We start from the raw sequence: 19,204 nt of genomic DNA on the forward strand, positions 1-19,204 counted from the left end.
ACAATGAAAATTACTATTGTGCCCTTATGAGTACGTTTCACTTGAAACTTTGCTGAATTAGAATTTAGAATTCACTATCCCTTTTCTATTGCAAATTTTATCTCATTATTAATCATTGAAAGACATCTTGATCTCATTCTTCTAATGTATCGAGAGTGTCGAACTCAGTAATGATGTATCATATTAACTTGTAGTATTTAATTAGATATTTCCTCAATGATTGTGTTAATAATCAAAATAACACTATCATCCTCAAGGAGATATGTAGAAAGAGAAATCTTGAGACTAAGAGTGACACGGTTTGCTGCTAACTATGTTGCACTTGATAGCCTTCTTGAGAGAAAAAAGTCCTATGTCAAATATTTGTCAGTCCCGGATGGTAGAAAAGTAGATTAGCTATGGCCGACACTGACGAGAGCATTATCGAGGACTTGGCGATCAGGCAGACATTCTAGCAGCGGGCCGAGAAGATAGTGAAGGCTATCAGACTATTGTATGAAATGCTTCGGGCCATGGACAGTGAGAGGTACCCCTAGACGGGTTTCTTGTATCATATGATGAAGAGGGCAAAGATATAAATAGAGGCAGATCCAACGTATGCCCAATAATACATCGACATCATTGACTGGTGGTGGAAATACTAGATGGATAGAGACCTGCATCTAGAAGATAAGCAAGAATATTAAATATTAAACTACTTCTGTACTTGTACATTGTTACTAAGACAATAACGAACTCTATCTATAGCATACTATCTGAACCTAAGGTTTTAGTACACCGTAGCTGGAATCAATATGTATGACAAACTTCTAGCTGCTCTATGTAATGTGATTTACAAGATGGAGTCTAATCTAGAAGTCGTGGCTCCATATTTAGAAGAGATAAGTTAACTTAAGTGACATATGTAAGTTAACTGGTATCTTTAATTATTAACATATTACAACACAGTTTTTTTTATAGACCAAAATATTTAGAGAGGGCACTGACAGCTTTAGAGTCTCGGCAGCCATCGTAAGAAAAATATGAATCCGGGAATATTATACACCAGGAGGACATTTACTTGGTGTTAGTTGGTTGCTAATATGATACTATCAAGGTCCACCGTACTGGTACCAGTCGGCGTACCGATGGCGTCCCGGACCGGTACGGTACCGGTCCTGTACCGGTCCCGTACCGGTCTCGTACCGGTTCCGTTGAATGGCCGAGTTTTGGGGTTCCACATACTAGTCCTATATCGATCCCGTACCGGCCCGTACCAGTCCCATACCGGCCGTATGGGTCTCGTACCGGTCTCGTACTGGTTCCGTACCGGTTCTCCAACGATAAGATCCCGGTACCGAATTCCGCGCTGATCCGGTACCGGTTCAGGGCGGTACCGGTTAGGCAGGCCTTGGATACTATCTTATATGTAATTTTCTTCAATATTTTTGCAACTGAATGGTCAATTTATTTTGATTTGTCCGTGAAAATCTTAAGCGAGAGATGGTAGCCTCAAGTAGAAGTGAGCACAACTTGTCCACCTTCGCCCTCATCCACAGCAAATATAAAAACCATTTGACATAGAAGCGCTTCATCGACCTTATAAATGTTCACAACAATCTGACATTGAGGCTGAAGTGTATTCAGGACGAAGTGGAGCTAAAGTACATAGATCTGATCCATAATACTTTCGTTGATGATGAGGATGATTCGATGATCGGATAGCTTATGGGCCAACAGCAGGAGCCGGAGCTTGATGAGTGAGGATCGCCTCCACGACCGGCTAGTTTCGTAGCCAGCGAGGCTAAGATCAATGCAGGGCAATGGGCAAAGAGCAATATCCCATGCATTCTTTTAGCTGATCAACCACAACCACAAGGTCACTGGCAAGGAATGTTGAATCAAGCCGTACCGCCCGATTCAGCTCGTACCAAACCGACCCGATCTCCGACCGGGTCTGTTCGGCGTTAGAAAACGGTTTCGGCCCCTATGGGTCTGGAACTACAATGGTAACGAGCCGAAACCGGCCGGTACTAGAAACATACCGGATCCGATTTGGCTAGGAATCGGTGCGAACTAGTCGATTCGCACCGATTCCACTTTAATTTGGGCTTTTGGCCCAAAGCCACAGCACGCATGTGCTGTGGCTTTTTGATTTGACCATAGCATGCATGTGCTGTGGCTTTCTGATTTGACTATAGCGTGCATGCGCTGTGGCCTTTTTGGACTTTTTAAAAAAAAATAAGATGCATCATCTAGCTTAAATCGAGATCATAGAAACATCGAAAAACATAAAAAAATAAGAAAATATAAAAAAAATCAAATTATACTTAAATTTATAGAAAAAGTTTGAAAAGAAAGAAAACTCCCAAAAAATTAAAAATTAAGGGCCAAGAATTGCCAAACCGGTTGCCCGGTTCGGTATCGATTCGAACCGGTCTGAACCGGTACCGAACCAATTCAGCAATCCTTGGTCACTAGGGAGCCGATCACCATATGACTCATTATCTGAGACATTCTCTCAGAGATATAATCAAGAGATGCTTTGACAAGGCTACTACGCTATCAGGTCGACTCAGTCAGTGGGGCGACATACATCCAACATAGCCAGGCAAAGAGAGGCACGAAAGATAAGAAGGTAGCTGCTCAACACACCAAAAAAAATAAAAAGCACCCGTAGCCCCCGTGAAGAGTGTAAAGGAGCCAGTTTACTCAGATTCAGATACTAGAAGAAACAGTTCTGGTGGCCATGGATTTGCTGGCTAGAGAGAGTGGAAGGCAAGAGACCACCATTTATGAGACAGCCATAAGGTAGTCTTCGATTCACCAATGAGTCCTAGTTTACGCATGCTACATAAGATAGGGACCACGGTGCACGATCTGGTAGAGCCCGTGAGAATATGATTGCATATAAGAGACAGGCTTCTCGACATTATTTAGAACACGATGCAGTTGCAGATGACCTCGCATGTGGAGTAGGATACATAGACGTATCACGTTCTGAGTTGTATATTGGATCCTATTACCCAAAACTACAAGTAGCCTATGATCCATACAAATACAGATATAGATATAGTGCGTCTGAGGCAACTTCCAGTGGCTACTATCCTACGCAGCCCGAAACATTTTATAAATCGAATTTTGCTGCCAGCTTATTCGGATAGGCCCCTTCACAGTCGTTTTATCAACTAGAGGATACTTCTCGTAGAGATCTGAGGGTGCTTATAATCTAGAGCACGATCCTTATGGGATGAATATACAAGACTACAATGCTACTTGGTTAGAGGAGTGGGCTGATGTGCCACCTAATTATGCTAATGATCTAGATATCTACAGGAGGCATCACCACTCGACGAGATTTCAGATATCGGTATGTATGCTGTACGTAAATATATGTAATTGATTGTATTATTTTATAGTTAATTTTAGGATATTTCATATTGCTTATTGTAGCATGCAACATCTCACTAATCATTTTATATTTTGTATCCTTTTAAAACAACAAGATGCACCATTTAGGTTAAACCGAGATCAAAAAAACATCAAAAAAATATCAAATTAGACTTAAAATTATTTAAAAAGTTGAAAATAATTGATTACCAATTAATTAAATTTGAAAAGTCAAAAAATTGGTGTGTCAGTACCGTGTGTTAATATAGTACCAAAACCGGCACGACCAAGCATACTGCGTCGGTACGGTACCGAACCGATACCATACTGACCCGCTCGCCGACCGGTATGGATTCCAGTACCGGTTCAACTGACCTTGCCTAGAAGATTTAAATACCATTACAGAGCTTAAAAGTTCAGACACATCACTTGCATAAATGTGCTAATCATGGTAAAGTTGTCATTCACTAAAAGTTCAAAAACTAATAACAATAATTATCTAGTCTTAGTCAATTAGCTAATGCCATGCTTCCAAATGCTTTTCTGAAGATAGTGCCCTCATAAAGACATTTTTGTATGAGATGAACTATTTGAGGCATTAGTGAAATTATCCTTACCTTATACAAGCATATTTTGATGTATTTATCTTGGAATGAGTTTTCTATGTGATACTAGATACCTAAGATCCATGAGAAAATTATAGGAGATTTAGTCATTAATTAGGGAAATCAAAGGAGAATTAAGAATCATGTTTCTTTGCTCATTCTTTAAGTACATCATAGAAAAGAATGAAATTGGAGGCTTCATTCGTACGGTTGACAACTACGAATAATGACTACAAGATAGTGGCAACTTCTATAAGTAGTGAAAATAGTGACTCCAACACAGGGTCTGCTATGCCAGTATCGGGCACCATATCGGTTGTCCAGCGGCACGAGTTGATACAGGCCCACACCATACCGTGTGGGGCATGTACCGACACAGAAGACCGTGGGAGAGAGGAAAAGAGAGAGTAAGCGGGAGAGGGAGGGAGAGGGAGAGGGAGGCCGGCGCTGGTGCGGGTGGCGGAGGCCGTAAAAAATTTCACAATTTTAAGTGAAGCCGGCAAATCGCTTAAAAATCGCAATTTTTTTACGATTGTACCCTTGTTTCAAACAAAACAGGGGTTTAGCCACGGCCTCCACTACCCGCACCAACATCGGCCTCCGCCGGCCTCCACCACCCTCTCCCTCCCTCTCTCGCTTGCTCTCTTTTTTCTTCTCTTTCCTTCTTCGGTGACGACGTTTCAGTTTCTTTCTCAGAACCATCCCGATAAGCCGCCGGTACAGCTCGAGACGCTCTGAACCGGATAGTTTGGGATGGTTCCGCCAACCTTGCTCCAACACTTTGTGGATCACATCATATTGATAGGCTGACATAAGGGCACAATTAGTTGAAACCATATTATCAAGATGGACAATATTATCATTGTGTTATAATCTTAACATGTCTCCTGACAAAAGATATCTACGTGAACAAGCACTAGCAAGTCACTTTCATGGTAGAGCAATGTAGACTAAGAAGCAAGATATGCCGTACCATCCCAAACCAAGTGGCACGGGACATATCGTACCGGTTTGGTACTGGTACTCGATGCAGGTGGCGTACCAAGTGTATGGGTGGAGTAACGTAGACTAAGAAGTAAGATATGCCATACCGGCCCGAACCGGACAGCATGAGGCATACCGTACCATAGCAGTTCGCTATTGGTACTCGGTGCGGGTGCATACTGAACGTATGGGTGGCGTACCGAGTATGACACCAGTACGGGGTTCGATACCGAGACGACGAACCTTGCTAAAAAGTCTATCTATAATGTCCTATTAGGTGTGCAAGACTTTCACGGAGGTCCTGTAAGATATTCAACAAGGAACCTTCATTTTTTATATATTTTTTGGGGAAATTGTTTCTAGTTTGACAAAATTACATTATTTGGCCTATGATCTAGTGAAATTATCGGAACCGCTATTGAAAATCATGTATCTTGAATCCTTGATCCTTCACCATAACCATGTTTTCTCAATGAAACTTTGATTTTACATCAATGATAATTTGATTTATGTCATGGTATAAAAGTCTTGTGTTTCTCATTGATAACTAGAATTCTTGATTGTTGTAGAATTTTACTGAACTTTCTAGCTCAATTTAGCTACTATACAGGTCTTAAGTCAGTCAAGTAAGTGATTGTAATGAGCCTTTCGCATAAGTGGACTTGGTGACTGGGAGTTGCCTTTTCGGATCTACTGGCTATTGAAGCAACACCAAACAACATCATTCTTTCGTGCTGTATTAATATCATTAAAGGTATAGTATTGTGTATTAAAGGACATATTTGAATTGAAAATTAAGTTTTATCTTTAATATCTTGGGTTATAATATATGTTTACTTATATATTGGTGATTCATATGGATTATTTTGAGGATATTAAAATTTCAATGATGTTTTGAGCAATCATTATAGTCACTCCTTGAGAGTCAAGCAAGTTTAAATTTCAGGCCCTAAACTCAAACCAACATGAGTTCAAGTCTCAAGTGCTCTAAATCTTGGTCAAAAGTTCAATTTTGAATACAGTGTGGACCGAGCCAGATGACATTTGACTCAAGTAAATTTGGCAAAATAAATTCATCCAAAGGCTAAAAGTTCCAAAATGCCACAAAATAGAACAAGGAAAAAGAAAACATGGATTATCATAGATTTTCTTGTATTATTCGTCATCACATGGTGTGTCATTTTGGTATCAAAGAAATAAATTTATAGAAATTAAAAACCACGTTTCCCATTATTTTGGAGTGTGATAGCTTCACATTTTGATTTTTAATTACCCATGAAACATGGAGATAGATGAAACAAGATACAAATACAATAAAACATACATATGCCAATAAAGCAAGTTTAGAACAAATAGAATATCCTACTTAGGACATCAATGTAAATAGATAAATAAACAAATATACATATTACTTCTATGTGAAAAAGTATTCATAAAGATGATGGATTATGACAACAACGTAGTTCCTACTTCATAATAGCATAAACATCCAAGAACTCCATTTATTCATCATTCAAATCCATAGACTGTGCTCTGTTCTCCATTTACTAGATCAACATTACAAATTCTAAAATTAACCATTCATCATTTTCATCGTCAAAAGTTCACACTTTTCAAAGGGAAGGAAAAAAATCCTCTCTCTCAACCCAAAACATATCCAGTAAGTATCACCTAAAAGCATTTATGAGCTATCTAGAGCTTTTTTTAAATTTAAAATAGGATACTCAGGAACAGTATCTAACATGTAATCTAGTCAAATCCAATACATATCAATGTCTGATAATTATCGCATATGATCATAGCATGCAATTTGAAGTTTACATGTAACCTAAATGATGACCTACATGTCTTGACATAAGAGCTCCTAGTTGCCAAACATATGACTTAAGAAAATGCTTCTAAATCAAAACATGGAACCCATTTATGATGGTTCTAGTTCCAAAACTCTTAAATCTGAGTTAAATCTTGAGAAAATGTTACTACTACTATGATTCAAGGAATTAAAGAAATTATTAAAACTTAGATAAATGATAACTGGCACAACAAGTTAGCTTAAAGGGAAGCTCTGAAACCAGGCCTGTTTCAACCAAAATTCAGTTGCAAAGTTTCATCCAAAAGAAGTATAAAATTTACAATCAACTCTTTGGACTGAGAACAACAGTCAGGTTGCCTAATGAAAACAGGGAAATGAAAGAAGTAGAAGGAGATAATAGTATTAGAAGTTCTTCTTACTTGTACAATTAAGCTAACAATGTTAAGGTTGCAAGAAAATAGTTAACAGAGCATTTTAAGCTCATCATCTTGGAAGCTAAAAAACCAGGCATTACAGCTTAGGTCTTAAAAAAATATATGGAAAAAAAATCTTCAAAAGAAGACTCAGCACTTGAGAATGCAAAATTAGATAAATTTTTCCATTATGATCGTGTATCTATTGAAGAGCACAAAGCAAACAAACTGAGAACAAAATTCAAGTCACAGCAGAGAATACCTTGTCTGTTCCAAAATACTGAACTATGTTCTCATGTTCAAAACGACTAAAGAGCGCAATCTCCTGGAAGCACAAGTTTGGGATCAGATAGAGCAACCTCAGAAACTATAAAGAAACAGGTTCATTCCCAAACAAATTAGACAGAACTTAGCAACATTTTCAGGTTCAAAAATCAGGATCACAGGATGATAGACTGTCACCACATGGAACATAATATGTATACAATTTTTTCAAGAGCCACTGTATAGAGTACGACTTCACATAGTCTCACCTGTTCCAGTTGTAAAATGCACTGCTTGGCATTGCTCCCTTGGTCAAGCAAGGATACTTCTTTGACCGCAAAGAAAAATCCGTCACTGCACAAGATGACAATATAAGCATTGTGAACGCAGGGAAAAACAATATGTTCCTGCCAATGTAACCATATCAAGATAGTTATGAATTGAGCAGAAAGAATAACCTTTGAATCAACTCAAGTATTATATAAAAGCAAAGTTTTAACAACCCAAGACCTTATCCAAAAACGCTAACCAGAAAGTATTATTTAGGTTCCTCAAACTTGTACCCAAGATCTATCTAGCACATAACCAATATAAGACAAAACAAACATCCACATGGATCCTCACACACTCCACCTATTTAAGCCCTAGTGACCTTGCTACACTAAAGGTCCAAATCCAATCACAAATACTTCAATCTGCCTATGGTCAGTCCTAAATGGGCTCGTGCTACAATATCTCCAAGTCCACATGGCTATGGGCTAAATTTGCTCTCCTACTATTTGTAATGATCCAGAGCCTTAAGCAAAAAGGCTAGCCGATAGATATTGTTTGAGTTACTTGGCCCAGTATAAGTATCCAAGATATATCCAACTCATAATTGGTGTGGGACTATAACACGCCTATAAGACCTCATCCAAAAAGGCTAGCCAGAAGGTAATATCTGGATTCCTTGGCCCTATGTAAATAACCAAGATCTAATCCAATGCATAACTGATGATGCGGGAATGCCCGCATGGGTCCTTAGCAATAATCTAGGGCAAATCTTAAGGACAATACATAAGATTCAAGCAATTATTGTAGGCAGATATCCTAGACTCTTTCAATACCTAAGCAGAGCAGTATCATACAATGAGGTATAGTAGAGGTATTTCAAAAAAAAATTAATAAATAATATTAGTAATGCAGTTTGGAAAACGAAACAGATATAGTTCAACCAAATTCAGAATTAGAATGATAGACTTGCTTATAATGAGAGTAACCAAGGCAACTCCTAGTATGAATTCACAATTGTTGATAGAAAAAGAAAATTTAACAATTCCAAAAACTTTCTATATTACCTTGGCCTTGCACAAGCATGCCGTCTCAAGAATAACTTTGATGGGTGCTTGATAAGGTGGCAAGGAATTCACAAATTGGTTTCTTGGTGAGAAATGACTTTGGAAGAATATTATAGCGAAGATCTATTCCTTGTTAGGCTAACCTCACTGTGTTTGTGGAGCTTAAAGCAACCTAAGATAGGGTGGTCCTGAGGTATGCAGAACTATCACAGATTGGCCGGGGAAGAAACTTATGAACATTGTCTTTTTCCCACAACAAGGCCCAAAACAAGAATTTTTTCATGCTTTTAGAGAGTGCAACATGATGACCCCAACCTATATAGAGAAAACTACTTATATATATGGATACAAAATATGAAAAGTGAACCATTCTATTGAGGTGCTAAGTGGTGCAAGCATGGTCTGCCGAACCGGACCGAACTGGGTCAGTTTGCTTTTAATTTTCGGTTCCAGCCCCAAACCATCCAAAATCGGCCGGTAAGGGTCCGTACCGGCCAGAACCAGTGCAAACCGGCCTAGAACTGGTCAGTTTTGCTCAAACTCAGTGCTAACCAACCGATTCGCACTGAGTTGACCTGATTCCGAACTAGGCCTCCTCTTTTGAGTAGTATAAAGGTTATATTTATCGTTGGAAAGCTCTAAGAAAGCCTTCCCAACAACAGGTGAAACCGGCGGAGAGGTCTTCACCGCTCTTTCCCAAAAACTTAAAAATCCTACCAATTCAATAGTTCAGAAAGAAGATCCAAGCCTAAATAAGATGTGCTTCCTCTTTCCTATCTTATTCTCTTATTTTTTTGAGGGGTTTCAAAAAATAGCTCGAAAATTGCAAAATAAGGAGAGATCGTGCCAAAATTTTTGATTTCGGCTTTATTTTATTATGTATTGTAGATTTATGGACGATCTACACAATCCAATAAAAAATTTTAATTTTTAGATTATATATAATTTTTAAAATTAGAAATATATTTTTGGATTAAAAATGAAAGAATTTTTAAAATAAATAAAAATTACAAAAAATGTAAAATTAAAAACATATTTAGAAGCATGCAAGCTACTCTCCATAAAAATTTGATGTCCATTTATTCAAGTTTTGATGCGATCACGCCCACAGTAGCCTAGGCCTAAATTTGAAAAAAATTAAGAAATAAGCAGTCTTTGATGCATGCCCAAGGGTCCAAAAAAATATATGTAGCATCCATTGTTAGATTCTACATGAATCTAAGCTAAAATTAATTTTTTAATATATTAATATTTAAAGACTATTTTAAAGTTAAAAAATGGGTGCTCGGCCAAGGCTGGGTGTGCTCGGCCGAGGCTGGGCATGCTCGGCTGGGCGTGCTCGGCCGAGGCATGCATGGGCGTGCAGTGGGCTCGGCCAAGGCTGGATGTGCTCGGCCGAGACATGCATGGGCGTGCGGCATGCTCGGCCGAGATTGGGCATGCGCTCGGCAGAGGTTGGGCGTGCTCGGCAGAGGCTGGCTTGCGTGGATGCGCGGTGAGCTCGGCCGAGGCTAGGCGTGCTCAGCCAAGGTTGGGCAACCTTCCATCCATGCCAAGTGACCTCCCTCGACCTCATCATGCTTCCGAGTCTTCCATGGCCGAGGGCCCCGGCGGTGTTGCTCGCGGGAGTCCTCAACATTCTCCCTTTCTTGAAGACTATCCTTGTCCTTAAGGATAAAATGTGGATACCGCCGGCTCACATCATCATAATCCTCCCAAGCTTCTTTTTCTGGCATACCGCTCTAATGAATCAAAACTTGCCATGTCTTTCTTCTCTCTCCTCTTTCTCCATATGCAGTAATTGATAGCTTCCTTGGGACGTAGTAGCACTCTTCCATCATGATCAATAGTGGGTAGGTCTTGCTCAATCAATGAAAGTTGAGAAAAGGTCTCTCGAGCCAGGTTTCTAAGATTCAAGTCTATGGGAAAGCTAGGATTAGGCTAAGAGGTGCTCGTACTTCCCTCCAAAGCACGAAGAAGAAACTGCCATCAATGAAGGGTTACCCACTACTTTTTTGAGTAAGGAAACATGGAAGACCGGATGTAATAATGAATTGTTTGGAAGGTCTAACCGGTATGCTACTTCTCCAATCTTTTCCATCACTTTGAAGGTCCATAGAACCTTTGAGAGAGTTTGTAGCTGAAATTCTTCTCGAGGAATTTTTGAGTGTAGGGTTGTAACTTCAAATAAACAAAATCCCCAGGATTGAAGGTTACCTCCCTTCGGTTCTTGTCATAATACCTCTTCATTCTTTCTTAGGCCTTCTTGAGCTCCCTCCTTGCATTGGTTAGAGCTTCATCTCTTCCAGCCAATGCTTGTTCAACCTCTTCATTCTTGGCCGTTCCCTTCTCATGTCGGTACAACCTGGGTGGGGGTCTACCATAGACCAACTCAAATGGGCTTGTCTTGATGGAAGCATGATAAGTAGTATTGTACCAATATTCCGCCCAAACAATGAAATTCCCCCACTTTGATTGTTGGTTGTGGCAAAAGCATCTTAAGTATCGTTCAAGGGTTCGATTAGTTACCTCCGTTCGCCCATCCGTTTGAGGATGATAGGATGAGCTTGCCTTTAATGTGCTCCCTTGAAGTGTGAATAGCTCCTACCAAAATGTGCTCATGATACCCTATCTTGGTCAGATACTATGCTCTTTGAAATGCCATGCAATTTGACCACTGACTCCACAAATGATGTAGCCACCGATTTGGTTGTGTATGGATGCTTGATGGGGATGAAATAAGCATACTTGCTTAGTCGGTCCACCACCACTAATATGACTTCAAAGCTCTTGCTAGTAGGCAAACCTTCAACAAAATCTATGGAGATATCTTTCCAAATCATGCTCGGGATGGGGAGTGGTTGTAGAAGACCCATAGGTGCGCTTGGATCATATTTAATCTCTTGGCAAACCTCACAACCGGCCACTAATGCCTTGATTCGGCTTTAAGCCTCTCCTAATAAAAGAAGTGTTTCACTCGGATGTAAGTGCAAAGCCAACCCGAGTGTCCACCCTCCTTGCTATTGTGAAAATGATCAAGGATGCTTCTTAAATTAAGGACATTAGGCACATAGACATACCCTTTGTAGATGATGAATCCCTTCTTAAGCTTGTAGTTGGCCACCCCCTCGGTTGATGCTTCAATCTTCTCTTTGATCTCCAAGGCCCGAGCATCAAGCTTGTTTGCCTCCCAAATTTGGTCCCAAATCTGCCATACAATCCCACTAAGAGCCATAGAAGTGGGTTCTTCTCCTTCGGCCGCCCAAAGCAATAGGCTCCCCTCTTTTCTTGATAGTGCATCCGCCACCTTGTTCTCCTTCCACGGTTGATACACAATGTCATACTCAAAGTCAAGTAACTTGACTAAAAACTTTTGTGGCTCCGGGGTCACAATCTTTTGCTCCAAGAGGTGCCTTAGTGCTTGTTGATCGGTGACAATAGTAAACTTCTTCCCAAGCAAGTAAGGCCTCCATACCTTGACGGCATGCACCAATGCCAATAGTTCTCTTGCATATGTCCCCCAAGCCTTCTTCATGGGTCCCAAGGCTTTTGAAAGAAAGGCTGGGGTCTTTTTGTTGCACAAGGACCGCTCTGATGCTATCTCCACTTGCATCGGTGTAGACTTCAAAGGGGATAAAAAAATTCGGAAGAGCTAGGATTAGTGTTTGAGTCATGGCCCTCTTCAAATTGTCAAAAGCTTCCCTTGATTCCGGAGTCCATTCAAACTTCCCTTTCTTCAACATGGAGGTTAGAGGCTTGGCAATCAATCCATAGTTCTTCACAAACCTCCGATAGTAGCCGGTTAATCCCAAAAAACCTCTTAGAGCCGAGATATTCATGGGTAGAGGCCAATCCACCATAGCCTCAATCTTTCTTTGATCCACCTTCACTCCTTTCCCCGAAATAATATGACGCAAGTACTCCAACTCCAGTTGGACAAATGCATACTTGAAAGGTTTGATATAGAAGTGGTGCTTCTCCAAGATGGATAATACAACCTCTAAGTGCTTGAAGTGCTCTTCCATTGATCAGGAGTAAACCAAGATATCATAAAAAAAACCAACATAAACTTCCTCAAGTAAGGCTGGAATACCTCATTCACGGATGCTCGGAAAGTAGATGGGGCATTGCAAAGGCCAAAGGGCATCACAAGGTACTCATAATGCCCCGAGTGTGTCCGGAATGCCGTTTTGTGGATGTCTTCTTGCTTCATCCGGATTTGGTGGTATCCCACCCTTAGGTCCAACATGGTGAAGATTCTTGCACCATGTAGTTCATCAAGCATTTCATCTACCGTAGGAATAGAGAATCTATCCTTGATGGTAGCTTCATTCAAGGCTCAGTAGTCGGTGCAAAATCTCCAAGTACCATCCTTCTTCACAAGTAGAACCGGAGATGAGAAGGGACTAGTGCTATAGCGTATCAACCCTTGCTTCAATATCTCTTCTACTTGCCTTTCTATCTCTTCTTTTTGAAAATGTGCATGCCAGTAGGGTGGGACATTTACCGGTGTGGCCTCATTCCTCAATCGGATAGAACGATCAAAACTTCTTGGAGGTGGAAGAGATGTGGGTATCTTCATGACATGTTGATGATCCTCCAACAAGCTCCGAATCTTTGGAGAAATTCCCTCCAACTCATCCTCCTTCTTGCCTTCTTCATGATGTCGGCCAGTCACCACAATGGCAAAACAAGAGGCCCCTCCTTTGCACAACTTTTCAATCATATTAGCTTCACAAGACCACACCTCCTTGTTGCTCATGGTGGTCCATTTCTTCTTTTGGCCTCCAAGTTTGAATTCCATAGTCATGGTGCTATAGTCGGTTAGCACCTTGCCCAAGCCTTTCAACCATGCATTCCCCAATACAACATCCAAGCCGACTAGTTGGAGAACATGCAAATCGGCCTTGATCCTCACCCTTTGGACATTCAAGCGAACGTCCCTCACAACTTCTTCACATTTGAGCTTTTCTCCACTAGCTACTTTGACTTCAAAGGGCTCCACGGCCGCCCCTTTCAAGCCAACCTTCTTCACAATTTTGGAGTTGATAAAATCGTGGGAAGAACCGCTATCCACCAAAAGTGATACTTCATGTTTGCCCACCCATGCCATCAAACGCATGGTGGACGGTCTTTGCACCCCGGACATAGCATGCAAGGATAGCTCGGCCTCCTCTTCCGGGCTAAAATCAGCCCCATTTCTATGCTCCTCCTCCTCATCATCCTCCGAAGCATCCGAAGTAGCTCCCCCCTCCTCGGAGCCCACATCAAGTAGGAAGGCTTTGCCAGTTTTGCATTGATGGCCCCGTCTCCATTTATCACCACATTTAAAACATAGCCCCTTCTTGATGTAGTCTTGGAGCTCGTCTCGAGAAAGCTTCTTAACTTATTGAGGCCGCTCTTTGTTGCTTCTACCGGTTTCTTCGTTTTCCTTCCAAAGCCCTTTTGGTAGCAATGATATAGTGGCCTTGGCATGGAAACCTTTCTTTGTCATTCTTCTCTCCGGACCATAGCTTTGGTCCAAGATCTCTGCCATTCTCATTGCTTCTTGAAGCCTTGTTGGTTGCTTAAGCTTCAACTCCTTGGCTAACCAAGGCTTCAAACCATCAAGAAAAGTGCCCAATAATGCTTCTTCGGACCACCCACTCACCATGGTTTGGAGTAGCCAAAACTCATCAATGTAAGCTTGCACCTTTCCTTCTTGCTTCAACTTGGCGAGTTGGCCGTGGTGGTTCACAACGAGAGAGGAACCTCATTGTGACATGAACTCCTTGACGAAGGCCGTCCACCCAAGTCTCTTTCCATCTTTCACATAAAGGTCTCGGATCCACCTCCACAACTAGCTAGCTCTTCCTTCAAGATGGAAGCTAGCAAGTGTGACCCAGTCTCCTCTCGGCACCTCATACACATCAAAGTATTGCTCCGTCTTATCCATCCACTCATAGGGGTCTCCACCACTAAATTTTGGAAAGTCAATCTTAGGTTTTCTCACTCCTCTTTCTTGTTGCCATGGTCCCCTAGCTTCTTCACCAAAATCTTCTTCTACCCTCACTCTTCTCCTTCCTTCCATTAAATTCCTCCGTCCAATAGGCCTTTGGGCATGGAATGGGTCTTCCTCGGGCTCACTCTCTTCTTCCCCATGGCTTCCTCCTCTTAAGCTAGGCCCTTCATCATCTAGCCATCTTTCTATTTCAACACCCCAGGCTTCTACTCTTCCTCCTCTCCTCCAAGGGCTCCGATGGTCAAGCTCATCAGGTTGGTTAGCCCTCAAGCTCCCAACTTCACTCCCCCTCTTTCCTCTTCCTTGGCCCCGCCATGATGCGTGCGACCAACGTTCTCCCTCATTGGATCTTCTAAGCTCCTTTTCTCTTTCATTTTTACTAACTCTCCTATCTAATCTCTCTAGATGGGCATTTACTCTGGCTAGGGTGGTGGATATGTTTTCTAAGGCTCGGCTTAGTTGTTGTGAACTTCTTTCTAAAGCCTCAAGCCTTGCTTGGTGGGTATTCGAATTTCCTCCGGACTCCATGATTTTTTTAACTCCAAATCACCACCCAACCCTCCTTTGGCCGTCACCCAAGGAATGATCTGACCCTCCTCTTTTATAAAATTTTGTAATGAACACCACTCAATCTCCACCAATTACAACAAAGGTTTACAAAGTAAGGATCACTCGTTCCCCCAAGAGAGACGTTTTGAAGTTTTATTTACTCCCTACCCGATGTAGTTGGGAAAAGGGCACGAGGTACTACCACTAGCCTCCCTCTTGTATCGTTCCTAATATACCCTACACCGAATAGTTGGGTCAAATAGTGCCGGGTGCTACCATTAGCCTCCCCATTGGCACTATCCCTATAATGAGCAATATAGAGATCAACCCGTTCCCTTTCACAAAAAAAATGCTCACTCCTTTTTTGCAAATATCAAAGTATGTCGCAGAATTTTAAGCACTATTGCATGCAAAATAAACTTCTAGTGTACCCCCCTTGATTGCAACAAGTAATATGAAGGTATTGAAAAGTAATCTTCACTTCTAAGCATGCAACGGAAAGTAAAGCACCTAATCTCAACCTAATATAAAATTTGAAATTTTCTTGGGATTGTAGGCATTACCTCTTGGAAGAGATCTTTCCACTGAAGATCTCAATGAAAGCACCAATGTTGGAGGGCGGCTTTCGGCCCTAAGCCACCACACCAAGCTTCTTGCCTTAAGCTCCTTGCAGATGCCTTGAAATGTACGAACACAGGCCGAACGGGTAACGTCGGATGCTATTCGCCTCTTCGGAAGGCCGTGGAGAACAAGTCAAGGGGCGAAGTCTACTAGCTGCAGCTTGGCCCGACCCTTGGCTTGTTGGAAACACTTGACATGCTTCTTCAAATGGCCGTGGGATCCAAGACAAGAGGCGGGTCTACTGGTTGCATCTTGACCCGTCACTTGGCTTGAAGAAGAACAATCAACACAAGAAGATATGTAAAGGAAAGCTTGTTGATGGATTCTATTCCCAAAAGATCAAGATACAAGAACAATCTAACAAGAGCTATGATTGGCTCCGGCTAGCCCAAGTCTTGGACAAACCCCAAGACCGAATATAATAGAGACTAAGTCCCTCCCAAGCCTTCAAGGCCGAAAATACAAGTGGATACAAGGTTCTAAGATATCCAAAGGTGCCTCTCCAAGGCTTATTTATAGCCTTCCAAGTCCTTATGTGGCTGCCCCAAAGGAGTGGCTAAGGCATGGCTGGCAGGCTACTGGCTGATGGTGATGGTCTGCAGTGGCTGGCAAGCCATAGGCATGGCCTGGTGTGGCTGCAGGGCATGGCTGGGCAGGGGCTGGCCATGTCCTGGCGCTGGCCAGACCAGGCATGGCCTTGACTGGCTGGGTGCAGGTCCTGGCAGGGCGGAATGGCTGGCCGCAGGGCCTGACAGGGCGCTGGCCAGGTCGGCATGGCCCTGGCAGGCGCCCAACATGGGTGTGGCAGGGCTGGCGTGCTCGGCCGAGGCTGGGCATGCTCAGCCAAGGCATGCATGGGCATGCGGCGTGCTCGGCCGAGGCATGCATGCATGGACGCGCAGTGAGCTTGGCCGAGGTTGGGCAACCTTCCATCCATGCCAAGTGACCTCCCTCTACCTCATCATGCTCCCGAGTCTTCTTTGGCCGAGGGCCCCGGCGGTGTTGCTTGCGGGGGTCCTCAACATGCTGCCCCGCATGTGGGCGCGCTACCCCACGCGCCTGCATACCGGTGCAAACATGTCCGGTTCACACCGGTACGTCTTTGTACCGCTCGATTCCGGCTCCAAAGGAGTCGAAACCGTTTTTCACTGCTGCCGAACCGGTTCAATACAGGCCGATTCAGCACACCATGCTTTGAAGATTAAACCATAAGACTTTTCATTGGACTTTTGGATTTTAGTATACATATGGATGCAAGGTTCACAGTCTCGGTACTGACCCCATACCAATACCATCCTATTAAACTATAGGTGCATGGTACGATATGAGACGATGAGGTATATCGAGTGTCAATACAGTACGAGTACATATTAGTTTGGTACGTACGGTACAATACCGACCAGTACGACTATGGATGTGTACAAAATATGAAAAGTGAACCATTTTACTAAGGCATAAGTGTTGTAAGTATCATTTTAGAACACATACTTTGAATACTAATTCATAAGACCTTTCTATCAGACATTTGGATTTTAGTATTGTTTTTAGATTTAAGGAAATTTATGAAACCTTAAGATTTGAGAAATACTTTAGCATTTGGAAGTTTAAAAATTGACTTAGAACCAAAAATTGGGGTTTCGAACTAAAGTTAGGAAATCAACTTTTAATTCTTGAGTAATTGGAATTTTAAATATTTTTTAGTTCAAATAGGGTTATTTCCTTAATTATGTGTACTGTCTAAAGTAACTGAAAGTAGAAATGAAAATAAAAGGAGAGGACTTTAATTATATTTAATTGTCTTTGTCTATCTGTCTGTCTTAATCTGCTTGCTGAGGCACCTACTAACTGGACCTCCTTGCCCAACGAAACCTAAATACTTGTACTTGTGGGCCCTGCTTGTAAATGAACTACCAAGGTGCCAGAGGAACCGACCAAGCGAAGTGGGCCCAACGTAAACCTGAACCGCATGTCAGCTTATAACTCAAGCCAAGGAGGGCAAGTCAAGGGAAGGAGGAAGGGTAGCCTAGCTAGGAGGAAGGAAAGAAGAAGACGATGATGATGATGATGATAAAGAAGAAAATGATGATGATGATGATGAAGATGTTGATGATGAGGGTTTCAAATCTGCAATCATTAGGTAACTTTCTCCATTGCTTTGGATTTAGTTTTTATTTTATTAGTGCTACCTTTAAATCTCATAACCAGTTTTGAGCTCATTCATGGTTTTAAAATTCTAAATGACATGATCCTTTCCAAAATTAAGATTATTCTTGTATGTGACGTCCCTATATATCTTGAGCTTAAGTATTATTTATTTATATTGAGGATGATAATGTTATTTTGATGATTAACACAACAATTGAGCCATATCAAATTAGAAATGCAAATTAACTCGATACATCATTAAGGAATGGCACACCCCCAATACATTCACGATACATTAAGAAAATGCGGTCAAAACAACTCTCAAAGATTAACAACGAGATAAAATGTATAGTAGAGAATGATAGAAAGCCTTTCAATTCATTTCGACAAAGTTTCAAGTTGAGTATACTCTAAAGGGCAAAACTGTAATTTTTATTTTTAAGGGTATGAACTCTATTGTGCCATACACTCAAATTTATTTGAAATATGTGTTATTGATCCTATGTGCTAGTCTAACTCTAAGATGCAGATAATCATATTTAGAATCGACCCCAACTAGTTTGGAGTCGATCCCGACACATGTGGCACGTCTTTGGAACACATGGCATAGAATAGGAGTCGACCCCAAAAGAGGTGGAGTCGACCCTGGCACATTTTGGCACGAACTAGCACAACCTTGCAAATATGGCATAGATGAATAGTAAATACGGCCGACCCCAAGAATCCTTGAGCCGACCCCAAGAGAAGCCGACCCCAAAGAACCATGAGCTGACCCCAACTTGTGAACTCAAAGAAAACAACTCTCTGAAAATTACTGAGAGGGCCGACCCCATGTTTCCTTGAGCCAACCCCAGGTGGAGCCGACCCCAAGAGAGCATGAGCCGACCCCAGGATAAGAACTCAAAAACCATGTCTCTGGAATTCCTGAGAGGGCCGACTCCACTGTAGCTTGGGTCGACCCCACTGTAGAATGGGTCGACCCCGAGAAAGCATGAGTCGACCCCAGCGTGAAGAGCCAGAAAAATGAGGTTCTGTGTTTCCTGAGAAGGCCGACCCCACTTAGCAGGGGCCGACCCCACTGTAGCAGGGGCCGACCCCAGAAA

The 19,204-nt window shown here is 41.9% G+C and overlaps 1 protein-coding gene across 1 annotated transcript in view; it reads right to left on the bottom strand.

Annotated features, from left to right (window-relative positions):
• The window catches only part of LOC103697029 (mitogen-activated protein kinase kinase kinase 1-like), a 72,685-nt gene that overhangs the window by 44,986 nt on the left and 8,495 nt on the right, over nt 1-19,204 (bottom strand). Inside the window, exons 2-3 of the mRNA XM_039127367.2 lie at nt 7,718-7,802; nt 7,447-7,509 (exon numbers count right to left, since the gene is read on the bottom strand). Coding sequence (XP_038983295.1) covers nt 7,447-7,509; nt 7,718-7,802 — 148 coding nt within the window. The remainder of the gene's footprint in view (nt 1-7,446; nt 7,510-7,717; nt 7,803-19,204) is intronic.

This window comes from Phoenix dactylifera, chromosome 7 (assembly GCF_051530095.1).
Source record: "Phoenix dactylifera cultivar Ajwa chromosome 7, Ajwa_hap1_PhDact_Kaust_v1.1, whole genome shotgun sequence".
Classification (NCBI taxonomy): Eukaryota; Viridiplantae; Streptophyta; class Magnoliopsida; order Arecales; family Arecaceae; genus Phoenix; species Phoenix dactylifera.